Below are 20,119 nucleotides of genomic sequence, written 5' to 3'. Positions count from 1 at the left end.
TCACATGAGGAGTGTATTGATTTTTTATTACTAAATTTAAAAATGACTGATTTAGATAAAAGATTATAGGTGTTTAGAAGTTGATAGGTAAAGGTCCTTGCGTTCTTGGTCCACACTCCTAACCAGCAGGTGGCGGTAATGCACCTTGAAGTTGTATGCCAACCGCCATAAAATCAACAAGAAGAAGAAGAAGAAGAAAGTTTCTGTTTCGTGTTGACTCGAGCTTGAAGTGTCGGTGCTGAACTTCACATCAGTGAGTTTGACGGTAAGTTCAGCTTTATTTAATATCGTGTCATGTTGTTATATGATGTTGTTCTGTGTGTTTATATGATCGTGACACACTCTTGTTCACTGACAACAACAAACACTGACGCCCATAAAATGGCGTCGAAAATTAAGCTACATAAGTTAGGCCTATCTGCGTCATGACTTCACTTTTCTAATCTTTATAAAAATTTTATCAAAACCGTAAAGATATTTCCACTGAAGTTATATTTAGGTGATGTAACTTGTACTTTGAAGAGAAGATAAAATAATGTGTGGTGATAAAGATAACGATAATCGCATCACTGCAGCCTAAAAATATTGATTAAATGTTCTTCAGCAATAACAGCTCTGATCCTATGAACTATTATTAATTATTAATTAATTAGCAGTAGTGTTTTTCTTTAGCTATTTAAGTTATAAAACTGTGTAAAAAACTGGAGATGTTTAAAACTGTGCGAGAGATGATCCACACACATAAAGAACATGATTTTACTGTAGTTTATCTGATGCAGGAGGTTCAGTTTCATTCATGTAGGATTAAACCAGCATTGAACATTTCAAACAAAGCTATTACAAAACATTCAGAAACATTGTGCCAAAAAACCTCCTTGAAATCATCACAAAACATTGATATCTTTCTCAAAGTAACATCACGACAACGGGTATAAAATGCTCAAGTAATGTTGAACAAATCTAAATAAAATTGAAATCGCTTTATGGCTTAGTGATTATGAAACTGTTGTGATGTGTGACTGACTGACAAGCGCGAGTCTGGAGAAACAGGCGTTTATTTATTTATTCTCAGTGTTGAGAAACGAATAGCCTACATGTGTTGCGTTATTGTGTTAATATATTAACTAAAGTACCTAATTATGTCACACATTGTTGTGGCAAAAAATCAACTCCGACTCTACTGCATAAGAGACAAACACGTCTAATTGTCTTTAAAGCTTTTATTTCTTGCAAGAAAGGTCAGACAGTCATTCAGAAACACAAGTAGCTGCAGAGTGTAAGACCAAGAACGAAAGCTTCCCCTCACTTTTATATCTCTAACCTCCAAGGCCGAAGCTTCTGTCCTTTTACCATATTAGGAACATCTCTTAGCGGCTGTAACTTTCCACACATTGTTAGCACAGACATGTTTTTAACATACATCTTGCATTTCCCCATACCATATCTCGCTCTTTCTACTTCTAACATCTATGTTAACACTATGTTAAACATTACCACTTCAGCCAACATCATATCATGTTCCATAAGCATCATATTTCACAAGAATACAGGTAAAAAGCATATGAAAAATTAAAATTTCCACAACACATAGCCTACTCATTTTGTATGAAACTAGCACATTAGTTACTAAAGTACCGTTGTCTCAGTGCTGCGCGAGCTCTCTCTCTCTCTCTCTCTCTCTCTCTCTCTCATACACACAAACGCACGCGCACAGAGAGAGGGAAGATCATTGTAAAATGAAAGGTTTCTTAAAATTTGTTCTTGCTTGTGTTATTTTTTGTAAGAAAACATTTTTAATTATCCACCCGTGTATTTAATATTCGGTAAATGACGGTCGCTTTAGTTAACATCCCTCGTTATATGTCGAACTAACTTCTGTTCTTGAATACTCGATTCGTTTTGCTCTTATTGGTCCTTTCTATTCACTGTCAGCTGTTTTCTATAAATATGTTTATATTGGCTAACCTTTAATCAGCGAATGTTTGCCTTCAAAGACAGCAGCACGTTACAAATAGAAACCCTTTTTTTCTGTGGGATTTAGTATCATATTTGGATATTGGAGTAATTATTTTAAATGAATCACATGTAAACTCAATGTTTACTGTTTTCTAAGGGTTTCTTAATTTTAGACTAGTTTTCATTACAAAAGCTGTATAAAACACTCGACTGTCCGGTTAGTTGTATGTAAATATAGCCTAGGCTACTTGAAATTGCAAACAAAATTTATTAGTTCATATTAAATATGAATGCGATTGAACTTGTTGTTGTCAGTTTGTAAACAGACATTATGCAATGCAATATTAATTATGAATTAAAAAATGCTTTTGAGCAGGTGTGGTAAAATTTTTAATTGTCAAATTAAAAAAAAACTTTAACGGCCAAAATTAAATTGATGAAGATGGGTGTGTGTGTGCTTTGTGTATTGTATTCTCAAAAATGTAAAAAATAAATAAATTTTATATATATATATATATATATATATATATATATATATATATATATATATATATATATATATATATATATACATATATTATATAAATATATATATAACCCCACGTCCCGTCACACTGGTACTCAATTTTTTTCCAAGGTTGGCAGGTCTTGGGAAAAAAATGTATATGAATTATTATTATATCTCAGTGTCTTCAGGAAGAGATCTTCATCTCCAGATCCCAGCTGTGTGTCTCTGAAGAGCGATCAATCCAGAGTTCATCGTGAATTCAGTGATGGAGCAGTGACCTCTGACCCCAGGTGATTATCAGCATTATTTAGTGAGTTTCCTGCTGTAGTAAAACTAGATTGAGACGTTTATTTATAAGAAAATCAATGTACAATGTCAGTGTTTACTTATATAGATAATGATAATGAAAGTTATCTGTTAGTGTCAAATGTGAGATGAATGTCTCTTTTTAACTTCTACTTTATCAGGACATTCAGAAAACATTCAAAAGTAACGTTCCCTTAATGTTTCCAGAATGATCAAATGAAATATTCCTTTAGTGTTCACCTAACTAAGACACATTTTGATCGTTCAGAGAATATTTAGAAATAATGTTTTCATAACTTAGTATAAGACACTCTTAGAGCACATGTTGTTCACTGGGATATGTGCTGAAATGAACACACTGTAAATTACTTGTGATTAAAGCATCTGCTAAATGCATCAGTGTAATATTAATGTAATGTTCCCAGTGTTTCCATATACAGGGAAGATGTCAGACTCTGAGACGAGGAAGAGGAAGAGGAAGAGATCTTCATCTCCAGATCCCAGCTGTGTGTCTCTGAAGAGCGATCAATCCATGGAACACCCTCTTAAATTCAGTGATGGAGCAGTGACCTCTGACCCCAGGTGAGACACTGTCCTGTTCTGGAGACAATCCACTTGTTAAGTCGTGACGTAAGGTACACCGTTTCTAGGTCCAAGCCTCGACTCATTTCACTTGAGAATACCGTCGAAGGCCGTTTATGAGCGCTATTTATTCATATTAAACATCAATCATTTTAAAAAGTCAGACATTTTAAATACTTAGTGTACACAACAGTCTCCGTGCTCACAGCGTCACAGACATTAATATTTTAACGATTTATAAAAGATGAATCATTGTCTGGCCATCTGGAATTTTGGTGTGGAGATAAAGGTTATGATTATATTTTTTTTGTAGTATTACACCACATCGTGTGTGTATATTAGCACCATTTGTTTTCTTCAGGTATGAGATAGAGCGTTAGGACCCGGAAGCGCTGCCGCGTGACGTCAGACTTAACAACCGAATAGACTGACTTATACAACAGCATTTTAATTAATGAGATTATGATAATTACAGTGTAAAGATTATATGAATTATTATTATATCTCAGTATGTTCAGGAGGAGGAAGAGATCTTTATCTCCAGATCCCAGCTGTGTGTCTCTGAAGAGCAATCAATCCATGGAACACCCTCTTAAATTCAGTGATGGAGCAGTGACCTCTGACCCCAGGTGAGACACTGTCCTGTTCTGGAGACAATAGACTGACTTATACAACAGCATTTGAATTAATTATATTATGTTAATTACAGTGTAAAGATGTATATTAATTATTATATATATATATATATATATATATATATATATATATATATATATATATATATATATATATATCTGCATCTTCAGGAAGAGGAAGAGATCTTTATCTCCAGATCCCAGCTGTGTGTCTCTGAAGAGCAATCAATCCATGGAACACCCTCTTAAATTCAGTGATGGAGCAGTGACCTCTGACCCCAGGTGAGACACTGTCCTGTACTGGAGACAATAGACTGACTTATACAACAGCATTTGAATTAATTATATTATGTTAATTACAGTGTAAAGATGTATATTAATTATTATATATATATATATATATATATATATATATATATATATATATATATATATATATATATATCTGCATCTTCAGGAAGAGGAAGAGATCTTTATCTCCAGATCCCAGCTGTGTGTCTCTGAAGAGCAATCAATCCATGGAACACCCTCTTAAATTCAGTGATGGAGCAGTGACCTCTGACCCCAGGTGAGACACTGTCCTGTTCTGGACACAATAGACTGACTTTGGCAATTCCACGCAAATGTCATCTTTACCATGAAAAAAAGTTTTAACCAAAAGAACAAAACCCTTTTTAAATTGTCATTTAGGTCTGTAATATACTGTATTAATTTGCTCTAACAGAAATTTTAAGAAAATTGCCTTGTTTATCCACAATATATGTGGTAAGCAACAATGCCTAAATTACATTTTCAACCAACCATATTTCATGCTTTCAAAAAAGGGACCAAAGACCCCCTTTTTTAAACTTTACTTTAACAGTAAGCATTGTGTAGAAAGATGGAGACATGCCTGATAAATAAATACACTCATTTAGTCATAACAGCACTGCCTGATGAATTTATAAGGGCTGGAATAAAGAGGTCAGGACGCTTCAGTGCTCTGTCACGTCCGTAATGTTTTAAAGATTAAGTTTATGTCACATAACAATTATAAATGCAAATAACTTGAAACTTTATATGCAAAGCTAAATTATGTTTATGCATATTAGGATCAACAATTCATTTCACTGCGTTGCTCTGAACAACCATAATAAGCGTTACGGACGCTTCATATTAAATCCTATGACTTTGCTTCTTTATATTGCTATCATCTGTTTCAGGTTTACCATATCAGAACATATCCAATAATCGCAAAATACTCTTTGTGCTTTGTTAGTTTTAATATGAAAAAGGTTTAACTAATTCAGTCGATTTTATAACAAAATTTAAACGATAGATGTCGCTCTTTAATAGCCTGCGGCGCGTGACAGATTAGCTTCTGCAGCGCCTGTAAGTGGCGGATCTTCTCTTCCTCTTGCCAGTTAAGGCGGGCGTACACGGTGCGAATTCTGATGGTCGGAAGATCGTATGTCCACGCACACGAGTGAGTTTATCTGAAAATCGTACGGACGAGGTGATATACGACACGGTTTTTCGACCTGCCGATTTCCGAAGCAATCGCACAAAGTTCAGTGTGTGTGTGTGTGTGTGTGAGCATGCGAGCGGAGCGCAAGCTCAAATCAGAATACCTTTGTGACATGCTGGATAGAAAATAGGCCTACGTGAAATGTTTTTTTTCTCATTGACTAGTTTTTCAAGCCATTAGTTGACTAATCACATTGATTAGTTGATTATTCACATTCAATTTCTTAAATACTGGAGAGAATAAATTAGCATCTATATAGCACTCAAGCGCACGCATAAAGCTTGTCATAAAGAATCGGCAAAAGAAACGATTATGAATTTGACAAAAAACAGCAAGGAGACATTTTAATTGTTTTTAATAATCTAATATTTTCTAAATCAGTGTCGGCTGCAAAGATGAACTTGATATATTGCTGACTCTCATCATCTTCGCAGGATGTGCAGATTGCACTTTTCATTCGGATTACATCATCAGAGAGTAGCACATTTCTTTTCGTTTTGAATTATTTCGTTTAAAAAGACATTTCAAGCTTTCTGTAGATATGTTTCTCGTGTCTGTGAGGCAAGCAGCCGCTGAGTTTCAGTTAATTTAGCCTATAAGACGCGCTCCAGTTCACGCGCAAGTGATTGCGCCGGCGCATCCATGAATATATTTGTTTCTTATTTATTAAATCCAGGCAATTGGTTGATGAAACATTGATTAAAATTAAGATACATTTTTTACAAAATGAAATTCACTTTAAAGAAAGGCTTAAAAGAAACTAAACAAAACAAAAAAACAACTAATTGAAGTGGTCAAAATCATGTCTGATCCACTACATGTCTCCAGATGTATTGCGCATCATATGATGTCTCATGCTGTTCACTTTTCATAATCAAATAGATGAAATTAAAAAATAAATAACATTATAATAGGCATATATAAACATAAATATGAAACTAAATATGTTTTCTTTAATGGCTACCAACATGTTTTGTACAGTAGTACAGAGAAGTTTCATGTCGTGATCAAGAGTGGATCATGGGTCGAGACGTATCAAGCATAATTTATTTTTCAACCTTGATAACTGTAGCATGAGTAAGACAGAAGATGCACAATACATCTGGAGACATGGAGTGGGTCAGACATGATTTTGACCACTTCATTAAGTTTTGTTTTGTAGAAAGCCTTTCTTTACAGTGAAATTTGTTTTGTAAAAATTGTATCTTAATTTTAATCAATGTTTCATCAACCAATTGCCTGGATTTAATAAATAAGAAGCACATATATTCATGGATGCGCAGGCGCGATCACTGGCGCCTGAACTGGAGCGGGTCTTATAGGCTAAATGAACTGAAACTCATAAGACATGAGAAATATATCTACAGAAAGCTTGAAATGTCTTTTTAACCGAAAAAATTCAAAACTAAAAGAAATGGGCTACTCTCTGATGATGTAATCTGAATGAAATGTGCATTCTCTAGGCACATCCACTGCGAAGATGATGAGAGTTAGCAATGTCAACTTCATCAATGTCATCTTCATCTTGACAACAATGTCAGCTTCATCTTTGCAGCCGACACTGATTTAGAAAACATTAGATTATTAAAAAACAATTAAATTGTTTCCTTGCTGTTTTTTTTTTTGTTGTTGTCACATTCATATTAATTTCTTTTGCCGGTTCTTTGGCAAGCTTTATGCATGTGCTTGAGTGCTATATAAATGCTAATTATAATATTCTCTCCAGTATTTAAGAAATTGAATGTGATTAGTCAAATAATGGCTTGAACAACTATAGTCGATGAGGGGAAAAAAAAAAACTTATTTCACATAGGCCTATTTTCTATCCAGCATGTCAAAGGGTAGGCTATTCTGATTTGAGCTCGCTCTCCGTTCGCATACACACACACACACACACACACACACACTGAACTTTGTGCAATTGCTTCGGAAATCGGCAGGTTGAAAAATCGTGTCATATATCACCTCGTCCGTACGATTTTCAGATAAACTCACTCGTGACGTGTGCGTGGACATACATTCTTCCGACCATCAGAATTCGCACCGTGTACGCCCGCCTTTACAGAACGAAATATGAACATCAAAAGGTAGGCCTATATGATACAGTACAAGAGCATTGTGTCTCATAGGACACTTCCCTCGGGAATTGGGATGTCGCGTTTTTACCTGTTGGTTAAAAAATGAATAGCCTCGCCTATTGATCACAATCCGCGCGATCAAGCTGACAAAATAAAAATTATAAGATTGCAATAATTTTGACTTGAAATAAAGTTTGATCATTTTGACTCAAGACTCTGCTTTAAACAGTGAAAACTAGCCGAAAACCGTGTGGTCATTCATACACAAAACATAAAACTGACATGATTGCGATTGCGATTGGCAATAGTGTAGGCTACGTCAGTCGGTTCACCTGACTCTGGGGAAAACATGCGATTTTAAACTGCTTTATGATAAACATTAATATTTGTCAATGTACTTTAGCAAGCAGTTCTGTAAGAAGGAAAATCATGGTCTCTAAATTGATTCTTGAACAACGCACACGCTTGTCAACATGAGAAATAGGTCTAATCAATAACCTTTTGCAATACAGAGTATAACGTTGTATAAAGTTTAGTAAAAAGTTGATAAATTGTGGAGTCTTACCATACTGGTATCCCAGATTTCAATATTTGGTGGTTTAAATGCCTGCTTGAGGTCTCTGTGAAAGTTTTAAAGCAGTTTTAAAGCAGTCTTTTTTGCCGCTTTCAGACCGGTCACGTCTGTAACGTTTTTTCCTCATTAATGCGAACACGAAAAATGAAATAAAATTATTATTTTATGCTCTGTGGAGAGCCAACCCTTCTTCATTCGGTGGGCAGTATTACTTTTGGTTTGTGCAGTGTAATTCACAGAATTCCTAAAAATATGTTGTCACCCAAAACTTAGTGACTTTTTTTGTCACGTCCGTAACGCTGTATATTTCCCTCATCTAAAATATAAAACAGTTGTATAGACTGACATTTTTCTAATGTCTGGGCTCCTTTAGTAAGGGATTATGAATATACAAATAGACAGTTCAATATGTTGCTATTAAATGCATTCTTTGAGGGTTTATATTTCAAGTTTTGAATCCAAATGTCTCGTCCATAACGCTGGAATTGCCCACTTATACAACAGCATTTTAATTAATTATATTACGTTAATTATAGATATAATTATTATATCTCAGTATCTTCAGGAAGAGGAAGAAATCTTCATCTCCAGATCCCAGCTGTGTGTCTCTGAAGAGCAGTCGATCCATAGTTCCTCCTGAATTCAGTGATGGAGCAGTGACCTCTGACCCCAGGTGATTATCAGCATTATTTAGTGAGTTTCTGCTGTAGTGAAACTAGGGCTGCGTTCCACTCCAGTTTTAGACACGCACTCGCAAACTCCCCTAAACACGTCCCCTCGGGGGAATCCCTGCCGCCATTTTGAAGTGCGTTCCACTTCGTGAAGTTTATATGGAGTCTACTTCACATGTACACTTCAGGCAGCTCCATAACCCACAATGCAACACGATTATGACGTCACCGCATATCGTGTTTAATTTACCCCACCACAAACAACTCTATGATATATTAATTATTTTTTAAACATTTAAAACACACACATACATCTAGAATACTGCATTAAACAGGGGGAAAAATAAATAATAAATCCGCTCCATTGCGTGATCAAGGGCTCAGGACGTTCCAGTTCAGCCCATTGCAAAGGTTCTGCCAGAAGTGGGCACTTGTGCAACGTAAGCAATGACGTACATCCGAGTCAACGAGACCGAGGGAAGTTAGCGAGGGAAGGGCATTTAAAAAACGAACTGGAACGCAGCCCAGATTGAGACACTTATTTATAAGAAAATACATGTACAATGTCAGTGTTTACTTGTATAGATAAATATGAAGAAATGTTCAAATATGTACAAGTCTGAGCAGAAATCACAACTGACTGTGAGTCACAACGGGTGAAAAATTACATTACTGAGAGGGAAAATATGCAGATGTTAAATCTGTGCATCATATATTAATATTCCAGCTATAAAGCAGCTCTACAGAAGACAGTCGTGTCATTATTCAGTTCATGTTTTGTTCTCATCTGATAGTTTCAGTGCGTCATATCAATAATATTTCTGAATATTAAGTGTCTTTTAAAGCTCAAATAATCAAGACAAAACTAGGACAGGAATCTAAGAGACCAAAACTTCTACATAAGAGTCCAAAACAGACAAATATAAGATGCAGCACATTTCAGATGAGAGAAAATGTGACTTAAATTCCAGAAAATATGTTAAAGTTTAGTGTAAATATGTGGAATATAACAGGAGTCTGTTAAACTGACACTTCTCTCTTAAATTGATGCACATGTTTTTATGTTTGTATTTTGTCTCCAATCAGAGATGATCAGACTGGAGACCAGGATTCTCCTCAAGCAGTAGATGATGAACTCCAGAGAGTCAAAGAGCAGCTCAAAACCAGCATGAAGAACAAGTATGAGAGATTATTTGAGGGACTGAACCTCCAGGAGAATGAAACCCTCCTGAACAGGATCTACACACAGCTCTACATCATAGAGGGAGAGAGTGAAGGAGTGAATGAACAACATGAGGTTTTCCAGATGGAGAAAACAGCCAGAACACAACACTCACAAGACACTCCAATCGACTGCAATGACATCTTTAAAGCCTCACCTGAACCAGGATGTGAGGAGAAACACCAAATCAAGATTGTTCTTACTAAAGGCATCGCTGGAATCGGAAAAACCGTCTCTGTGCAGAAGTTCATTCTGGACTGGGCCGAGGGAAAAGCCAATCAGGATGTAGATTTCATGTTTGTGCTTCCATTTCGAGAGCTGAACTTGATCCGAGATCATCAGTACAGTCTTCACAGACTTCTGCTGGACTTTCATCCTGAACTTCAAGATCTGGACTCAAAGATTTATGAGGAGTGTAAAGTTGTGTTCATCTTTGATGGTCTGGATGAAAGCAGAATCACACTGATGTTTTCAGATGCTCAGAAAGTTTCTGATGTGACTGAGACTTCATCAGTGGGTGTGTTGATGTCAAAGCTCATGACAGGAGAGCTGCTTCCCTCTGCTCTCATCTGGATCACCTCCAGACCAGCAGCAGCCAATCAGATCCCGTCCGAATACATCAACCGTCTGACAGAGATTCAGGGATTCACTGAGCCTCAGAAGGAGGAATATTTCAGGAAGAGAATCAGTGACGAGCATCAAGCCAGCAGAATCATCTCACACATCAGAAGAGCAAGAAGCCTCCACATCATGTGCCACATACCCGTCTTCTGCTGGATCTCATCCACTGTGCTTCAGAAGCTCCTGAAAGAAGATCTGAGTGCAGAAATCCCTCAAACTCTGACTGAAATGTACATCCACTTCCTGCTGATTCAGATCAACATGAGGAATCAGAAGTATGAAGAGAGAGATCCAGAGAAACTGCTGCAGTCCAACAGAGAAGTGATTGTGAAACTTGCTGAAGTGGCTTTCAATCAGCTGATGAAGGGCAATGTGATGTTCTATGAGGAGGACCTGAGAGAGAGCGGCATAGACGTCACTGACGCCTCAGTGTATTCTGGGATTTGCACTGAGATCTTTAAGGAGGAATCTGTGATTCATCAGAGGAAAGTCTACAGCTTCATTCATCTGAGCTTTCAGGAGTTTCTCGCTGCTTTCTATCTGTTTTATTCACATGTGATCAAGAACAAGAAATTCAGATTGTACAGATCTGATGAAGTCTCTCTGGATGATCTACTAACATCAGCAGTAGATAAAGCCCTCAGGAGTAGGAATGGACAGCTGGATCTGTTCCTGCGGTTCCTGCTGGGCGTCTCACTGGAGTCCAATCAGAGACTCTTACAGGATCTACTGACACACACTGAGAACAGCTCAGAGAGCATCAGGAGAATCACACAGTACATTCAACAGAAGATCAAATGTGAAGATCTCTCCACTGAAAAATCCATCAATCTGTTCCTCTGTCTGCTGGAAGTCGAAGATCAGTCTCTGTCCAGAGAGATTCAGGAGTTTGTGAAATCAGACAAACACTCAGAGGAGAAACTCTCTCTGTCTCACTGCTCAACAATCGCCTACATGCTTCAGATGTCAGAGGAGCCGCTGGATGAGCTGAACCCCATGAAATACAACACAGGAGCTGAGGGGAGAAGAAGACTGATACCAGCTGTGATCAACTGCAGAAAAGCTCTGTGAGTGTTTAATCATGAACTAAAGTATCATATTTAATAATGAATCTGACACCTTTAAAATAAATGTTCCTAAATGAGAGATTTTCTCCTCAATAACAGGATCTTAAAGGGTCACGACACGCCTCTTTAATACAGCAGATAGTCACTAAAACGCCTGTTACCGCCGCGGGTAAACACAACACAGTCACGTGTGAAACTCGCTGGTGAAATCACCACCAGGTGGCGCAAAGGGACGGTCGACACCATTGATCAGTAAAGCTGGAATTGAGACATTTTCACTTGTGAATGAAGATAAAATGACATAAATTACTGCTGATATTAATAGCAATAAAAATATATCATCATGACATTTAATCTTCAGTAATTATTCATCATAAATGCTTAATGTTCAGCTATTTGACGACTGTTACAGTGAACTATTACAGTGACGGCTGTGCTTGAAGTGTCTTACTTTTTACTGTACAGCACTAGCCAGTGTTTGACATTATTATATATTTAAAGAGGTGTGATTATGCCATAAAATAAATGAAACGATAGAGAAGGTGGATTACTGTGAATGGGAATATTATGAGTGATAAAGCTCTAGTTTTCTAACACATATTTACTCTGTCAGCATTGAGACTACATTAATGTCAAAATAAAAGATTAACTTACATTTCAACAGGTTGTAAGGCCCGCCCAATCGGCCCAATGGCGGTTTCCCACAGGACGGGGAAGGTTTCTTGCGCGTTCGGTCTTTTCAGCGTGGCAAAGTAGTTTAATTCCAAATAATCTTTTATCTGACTCCATGTTATCATGACCTCGAATTTAGTTTAGAATGTCAATTGATCATTGGTCATTTGTATAATAATTTGGCTTTACATTTGAATATTGTATTTAACTCTTTACTCTTATTGTTCTCGTTCATTCGGTTCTCAGTGTCGCGCAGGGTCCTCGCACTGGCCATTCATTAATATGAAGGCCCACGATCACAAACTCGCCAGTCTTGGTCACTAGACAGAGGTAATTGACTATATTAATAGAGTGCCACTCTCATGCTTGCTTTCTCTAAAAGTATTTGGTTTAGTCCCCATAGATCTGTATACACTTGAATTAAAGTAACACTAACTCTAGTCAGAGGTCATAACCACTATTTACAGGGAAGTCGACCAATATTACTTCTCTTATAGTAGCTTTGGTTTGGTTATTCCATGGTTTCCCATGTACACTTAGCTAGAGTAACATTACAATAAACAGAGGTAAGGCTCACCCTATTTAGGTTGGTCGATCAACATTTTGTTGTCCTAAACGGAAATTTACAGTCTGAGTACACTTGAACTAATGCCAAGCGTTAGTCGGAGCTCTAAAATCACAGTTGGTGTGCCCTATGCTCCACTCAACTGGACTTTAGTCCGTTACTAACCTGACGCAGATTCGCGGTTACAATGGATACATCGGAATCTACTGAAGTCAATCATTTCAGAGTAAGTCAGAATAAAGTTTTGAGTGACAAGCAACTTTGTAATGATAGTAAACCCAGGAATAAGCACTAGTTGGCCACTCATTCTAGAGAACTCTAAACTGTGATGTGAATCTCACTGAGTTTTAGGAATAACTCAGTCAAAAGAAAGAAGAACAGCCCACATGTCCAACTCTTTATTGTGTTCATCAAAATTAAAGGTGCCCTAAATTCAAAAATTGAATTTACCTCGGCATAGTTAAATAACAAGAGTTCAGTACATGGAAATGACATACAGTGAGTCTCAAACTCCATTGTTTCCTCCTTCTTATATAAATCTAATTTGTTTAAAAGACCTCCGAAGAACAGGCGAATCTCAACATAACACTGACTGTTACGTAACAGTCGGGATCATTAATATGTACGACCCCAATATTTGCATATGCCAGCTCATGTTCCCAACATTATGAAAGGCATTAGACAAGGGCAGAACGTCTGGATCTGTGCACAGCTGAATCATCAGACTAGGTAAGCAAGCAAGAACAACAGTGAAAAATGGCAGATGGAGCAACAATAACTGACATGATCCATGATATCATGATATTTTTAGTGATATTTGTAAATTGTCTTTCTAAATGTTTCATTAGCATGTTGCTAATGTACTGTATTTGTAATGTATTTTCATTTTTAAACACTTGCAGTCTGTATAATTCATAAACACAACTTCATTCTTTATAAATCTCTCCAACAGTGTAGCATTAGCCGTTAGCCATGGAGCACAGCCTCAAACTCATTCAGAATCAATGTAAACATCCAAATAAACACTGTACTTATGCGATTAGACATGTTGCATGACGAACACTTTGTAAAGATCCATTTGAGGGTTATATTAGCTGTGTGAACTTGTTTTATGTTGTTTAAGGCAAGCGTGAGCTCTTGGGGCGTGGAGCAGGAGATTTAAAGGGCCACACACCCTGAATCGGCTCATTTCTAATGATGCCCCAAAATAGGCAGTTAAAAAAATGAATTAAAAAAAATCTATGGGGTATTTTGATCTGAAACTTCACAGACACATTCAGGGGACACCTTAGACTTATATTACATCTTTTAAAAAGACGTTCTACGGCACCTTTAATAACAACAGCTCGTTCATTGGAGTAATTATACAAACAAAACAGCAAATGATTTACATTAGAATCGCAGGTTATCAGAATTATTCATGTTTGTGTCATGGTCTAGTAGAGCTGCATGATTATGACAAAATCATAATTGTTGATTATTCCCTTGAAATTGTAATTGCGGTTATTAATTACAATGATCACAATTTACACTGAATGATGTTTTGAATATCTTTATGCCATTATTTGAAGCGACTGCATGCCATATTGTTATATATCAACACAAACAAGCTGAAAACACCCTTTCTGAAAACCTTATTGCTTTTCTACAGCATTAAGCCTCACATGTCAAATATACATTGGTTTAGTTGCTTTAAATAAATAGAAATATAAATATGCATGGTATTGTTATACTAAAATTAAAACACTGGGAAAAACCTTTAAGTTATCTTCTGTTATCTAACTTCAGTTATCTTACGCACACAGAATAATGTAAGTGGACTTTTTTTGTAATTGCGTCTTTGAACGATGACATAATTGTGGCATCTGTAATTATAATCAGGATTTCAAACTTGATTAATTGTGCAGCTCTATGGTCTAGAACAGTGGTTCCCAACCTTTTGTCTATGAAGCCCTCCCTCCTCCATACATATAACAAAATTTCGAAAACATGCTTGTACATGCTTTTATTTTAGTGCAAGTTTATTAATAAACCAATAAATAAACCTCCAGTCTTTCACGTTCATCTCAGAGATGGAGTTTAATTGTGAGTGTGAAGTGTGGGCGGCACGACGGTGTTTTGTCTCGAGCGTCAGTTGAGCTTGTGTTGCCTTTAGAGTAGGTTATTATGAAATCTGCTGACAGTGCTGTTTTCAGTCTTTTACAGTGAATCTGACACACATCTCATCAGTGCCTCATTGAAACACGTTTATTGTGTGTAATGTGTATTTTGGCCAATTAATTTCTATGCACTTGTGAGAAAACTATACTTTAAATATAAATGCAGTCACTCACAGACATAAATTCATTTCCACAGAGCTGTAAGTTCATAGATGACGATTAATTGTAAAATAAATAGTAAATGTTAATATAATTTTGGGACTTTTAAACAAGCACTTAAAAGATCTTAAAGCTACAGTCTGTAAGTTTCGCCTCTCTGTCTCCATCTCTGTCTGAAACCTGCAATAGCAGTGATTAGTGGAATTATCATCTTTACGTGGGTTGTGCTTCGGCACGGCTCCTCAGCGGATGAATCTAATGTTTTGAGGAGCAGCTGCAGCTATGTGTGGGGGGGGGGGCTGTCAGGAGTATTGGCAACGCACCAGTGTGGATCTTCACTGTACATCACAATTACTGATTCAATGTCTTATATGTGTCCAAAAATTAGAAGTTTCACCAGAAAATGTCATCTGAAGAAGTAACATGTCATCCACTTTTGTACTGACAACTCAAAAAAAGTTTTACAATAAATCACGCTGCCAGTGGTGCAAATCATTATACTTTGTTCTGGAATTATTAATGTTAAAATCTTCAGCTTTGCGTGAATCTGTATGTAGTTAGTATTATCATTATTCATAACTATGGATGAAGCGAGAGCGTGTGCTACTGTAACCTTATTACCCAGTGAACAATTGAAATGTCTTCACCTGTCCAGCAGAAAAATAGCCATCTGCCTTTGGTCCATAGACTGTAAAAAAAGATGGACGACGCGACGGCGCTTCCTTCCATTGTATTGAACTGAAGCCAGAAAGGACGCTGATGGGCGCTGACACGTTACGCAAAAACGTCAAAAAAAAAGAAAAAAGTTTGGAGCCTGGGCATGCGCAGAAGGAATCGTCAGTGGAGCCCGGAGGCGGAGTCGCGGTATCAAACTTCCGCCTAGACGACTGCATCATCATTCATGTATTTTAAATAGGCTATATAAATTATACGTAATTTAAAATTCTACCTATAAAATAATAGGCTATTCTTTTTTTAGAGCAATAATATTTTTGAAACAGCAAATTCAGTAGATTAACTCAATATAATATGCCACTAGAAACAACTCTAAAATGTCAGAAACAGTCCTGCCATTTTAAATAAAATGTTTAAACTAACGTTACAGGAGATCGATTGCTGTAGACAGTGCTCTATAATTAATTAAAGTAGAGAATCCCCCTTTGAAGCTCCGACAGTCCTCAGAGAAGCTGTCAATCAACTGTGAGTCACGATGACACGCCCCGTTTCTATAGCACCAAATTGCTAGCTAAAATCAAACTTATCACAAAAACGAACAATTGAATATAAATCAGCGTAATAACAATTACCTTAAATGACCAAAACCATCTTTCGGAAAATTTTATTTGAAGCATAATTTATTTTTATGTTTTAACCTAAGTCTCATTCGTCTGCATTGAGCGGGTGGGGTTTATGACCTGTACTGTATCCAGCCTCCAGGGGGCGATCAAAGAGCCCGCAGCTTCACTTTTCAGGACGTATGAGGCACACCCGCTTTGGTCACGCCGCCTTTCAAAAGCCCTGCCGACATTTACTCTTTTATTACACAAGCCCGGTCACTTTCTCTTTTTTACTGGCTCTCTGCAGCCTGAAGTCTTTTACTTTTTACCACAGTTGTCAGTGATGATTGTGATTTTTGAACTTTCTGGATTTCAAGCCTCCATCCCAAGTTTAATCCATTCCAGCTGCTGTAAGAAGAGGCTACAAATGATGTGCTACAGGAGTATCCACCATATAGCCTACTAGCCAGAACTCCTTCCTGTTTACTGACGTGACGTAATGACGCAAAGACAAACGTCAGCAAACTCGTATTTCCCATGAATTCCTGCCAGTATCAATCAGATTATAAAACATTATTACAAGCTTATCGTTGTGAATCAAGATAAGGTAAGGAGAGAGTTTTGAACAGTGATTGTTTATGGCTTTGATCAATAATTCATTTTGGAACATTTTGGAAGTGTCTGTCAACATTTGTGGGCGGGGCCTGTGGCTAATGTGACGTCACACTGCCAGGGATCTGGAAACGGCTTGTTCTGAGACACTGCTTATGATTTATGGGGATTAAAAAGGAGTGGGTGGATTTTTATCACTATAGGGTGGTTGTGTACACACACTGCCAACACACATTTATGTCCAAACACCGTGCAAAAGTGAATTTTGCATAATAGGTCCCCTTTAAGAGCTCTTTTATTTTGTTAACATAATTTTAAAGGATATGATTTCCACATTTGTGACTCAGTGTATTAATCTCTGTCTCTTCATCACTGTAAAGCTTAAACTACTGATAAAGCATTTATTCAACATGTCATCTTGAATGGTAAAAATGGTAAAACTGCAATAAATGCACAGCTGTCTGGAGAGTCTCTCAAAACTTTTATATTTTATACCCTCAGAAAACTTTATTACATTTTTCAAAATGTCTAATATTCTGAAGAAACAGTCAGGAGCTCATCTGATTTCAGATATTAATCTGAATAATAAAGTGATCAGATTATCACACTCTCAGGAGCTCATTGTATTGTGATTCAGTGTTCAGATCATGTGATCCTGAGGGCAGAAAACTGGAAACCCACTGTACATGTCTTTATTGTTTTATTTATTTAATATTTCATCTCTTTCAGATTTTCTGGCTGTTATCTCTCAGATCAGCATTGTGAAATTGTGTCTTCAGCTCTACAATCCTCAAACTCTGTCCTGAGAGAGCTGGATCTGAGTAACAATGACCTACAGGACTCTGGTGTCAACTTCATTTCTGATGGACTGAAGAGTCCAAACTGTCAGCTGCAGATCCTGAGGTATTTAAGAACATATAATGGATAAAGTACACTTAGATGGTCAAAATGTTAATGTGTGTCTGTAGATGATCTGACTGTTGATGTGTTTGATCTGCTCTCTTTCAGTCTTGCTGGCTGTAATCTCACTGCTCAGTGTTGTGACGGTTTGTCTTCAGCTCTACAATCCTCAAACTCTGTCCTGAGAGAGCTGGATCTGAGTAACAATGACCTACAGGACTCTGGTGTCAACTTCATTTCTGATGGACTGAAGAGTCCAAACTGTCAGCTGCAGATCCTGAGGTATTTAAGAACATATAAGAGATAATTTACAGTCAGCCGATCACAGTGTTCATGTGTGTCTGTAGATGATCTGACTGTTGATGTGTGTTTGATCTGCTCTCTTTCAGACTTGCTGGCTGTAATCTCTCAGATCAGGATTGTGAAATTGTGTCTTCAGCTCTACAATCCTCAAACTCTGTCCTGAGAGAGCTGGATCTGAGTAACAATGACCTACAGGACTCTGGTGTCAACGTCATTTCTGATGGTCTGAAGAGTCCAAACTGTCAGCTGCAGATCCTGAGGTATTTAAGAACATATAATGGATAAAGTACACTTAGATGGTCAAAATGTTAATGTGTGTCTGTAGATGATCTGACTGTTGATGTGTGTTTGATCTGCTCTCTTTCAGACTTGCTCTCTGTAATCTCACTGCTCAGTGTTGTAACAGTTTGTCTTCAGCTCTACAATCCTCAAACTCTGTCCTGAGAGAGCTGGATCTGAGTAACAATGACCTACAGGACTCTGGTGTCAACTTCATTTCTGATGGTCTGAAGAGTCCAAACTGTCAGCTGCAGATCCTGAGGTATTTAACAACATATAATGGATAAAGTACAGTCGGACTGTCACAATGTTCGTGTGTGTGTGTGTGTGTGTGTGTGTGTGTGTGTGTGTCAGCAAATTGGGCAAAAGTCATGTACCCCCCTAGACTAGTAAACTACATTTTGTGACCTGTGTAAATTATAAAACCCTGTGTACGGCCCTTCTTCTGTTTCATCTAATGAAATATGAGGTAAATGTGTATTTCTCCAAATGTGCGCACATTGGGACTAAACGTTTTATGCACTGTGATCAAAAATAAAAAGGGGCAAACACGATTGAATGTAGAGGTTTGTGTCTCGTTATTCTATTTAAAAAAATCAACTACTGATTGATTTTTCATGATTTTGCATTCCTATTAGAAATTAAGAATTATTAGTATCATTGTAAATAGTGGTGCAAATATCAAAGCTATCTAATCTGTCTAATACTTCAAAGCTCAAGGTTAAATCAGAATATTTATTATATTTTTTTTTTATTGTAAATTATTTAATTTGATTGGTAACAGCCCTTAGTGTCTTATTCTAATTGAGTTTATTGAACAAATTTAAGAATTTAAAGATGAATCATACCATTTACATGAATCGTACAGGATTGGGTGGGGGGAAATTGTCCCTTGTAAAGGTAAAAAAAAAAAAAAAAAAAGAAATGCCCTCAGTGTAAATATCACAAATATGCAGATTTATATATGTCAAAGCTGGAATATTCTGAAAGGATATTGCTTCAGAATACATTTATATTTACACCAAAAAATAAAAAAAAATCCTTTTTTTTTTTTTTTTTTTTTTTTTTTTTTCCAGACAAGCAACTGTTTTACTCAGACAATGAATGACCGATTTATTTGTCCGAAGGACAAGCACATGACAAGGTTTAGTGTTGAGTCCTATATGTAGTTTTAATGGGCCACATTTCAGTCACCATTTCATATTGTCTGACAACAAAATAGAAAAATATATAGATGAAAGAATTTTATTGGGAATTTGGCTGTATTAAAATATATTATGTGAGCACAAAGAGGTAGCAGCAGAGAAGCAAACAAATGTAAAGGGCTGACACTTGGCAGAATGTGAATACAACTTAATGACATAATGAATATTCTAATTGCTGTATGACATCATCTATTGACATTTGACATTGACGAGATGATACATGGCATTGGCTAATTGATTGATCTTGGTCCATTGGAACGC

The 20,119-nt window shown here is 36.8% G+C and overlaps 1 protein-coding gene across 1 annotated transcript in view; it reads left to right on the top strand.

Moving 5' to 3' along the window:
- The first annotated feature begins 131 nt into the window (after positions 1 to 131).
- The window catches only part of LOC137015295 (NACHT, LRR and PYD domains-containing protein 12-like), a 33,847-nt gene continuing 13,859 nt past the window's right edge, over positions 132 to 20,119 (top strand). Inside the window, exons 1-12 of the mRNA XM_067380155.1 lie at positions 132 to 265; positions 2,644 to 2,774; positions 3,196 to 3,352; positions 3,862 to 3,981; positions 4,159 to 4,269; positions 4,445 to 4,555; positions 8,703 to 8,819; positions 9,904 to 11,727; positions 17,901 to 18,074; positions 18,180 to 18,353; positions 18,461 to 18,634; positions 18,742 to 18,915. Of these exons, the coding sequence (XP_067236256.1) occupies position 2,774; positions 3,196 to 3,352; positions 3,862 to 3,981; positions 4,159 to 4,269; positions 4,445 to 4,555; positions 8,703 to 8,819; positions 9,904 to 11,727; positions 17,901 to 18,074; positions 18,180 to 18,353; positions 18,461 to 18,634; positions 18,742 to 18,915 (3,137 nt within the window). The 5' untranslated portion in view covers positions 132 to 265; positions 2,644 to 2,773. The remainder of the gene's footprint in view (positions 266 to 2,643; positions 2,775 to 3,195; positions 3,353 to 3,861; positions 3,982 to 4,158; positions 4,270 to 4,444; positions 4,556 to 8,702; positions 8,820 to 9,903; positions 11,728 to 17,900; positions 18,075 to 18,179; positions 18,354 to 18,460; positions 18,635 to 18,741; positions 18,916 to 20,119) is intronic.

This window comes from Chanodichthys erythropterus, chromosome 24 (genome assembly GCF_024489055.1).
Source record: "Chanodichthys erythropterus isolate Z2021 chromosome 24, ASM2448905v1, whole genome shotgun sequence".
In the NCBI taxonomy this organism is placed as follows: Eukaryota; Metazoa; Chordata; class Actinopteri; order Cypriniformes; family Xenocyprididae; genus Chanodichthys; species Chanodichthys erythropterus.
This window is presented reverse-complemented; position numbering and strand designations above follow the sequence as displayed.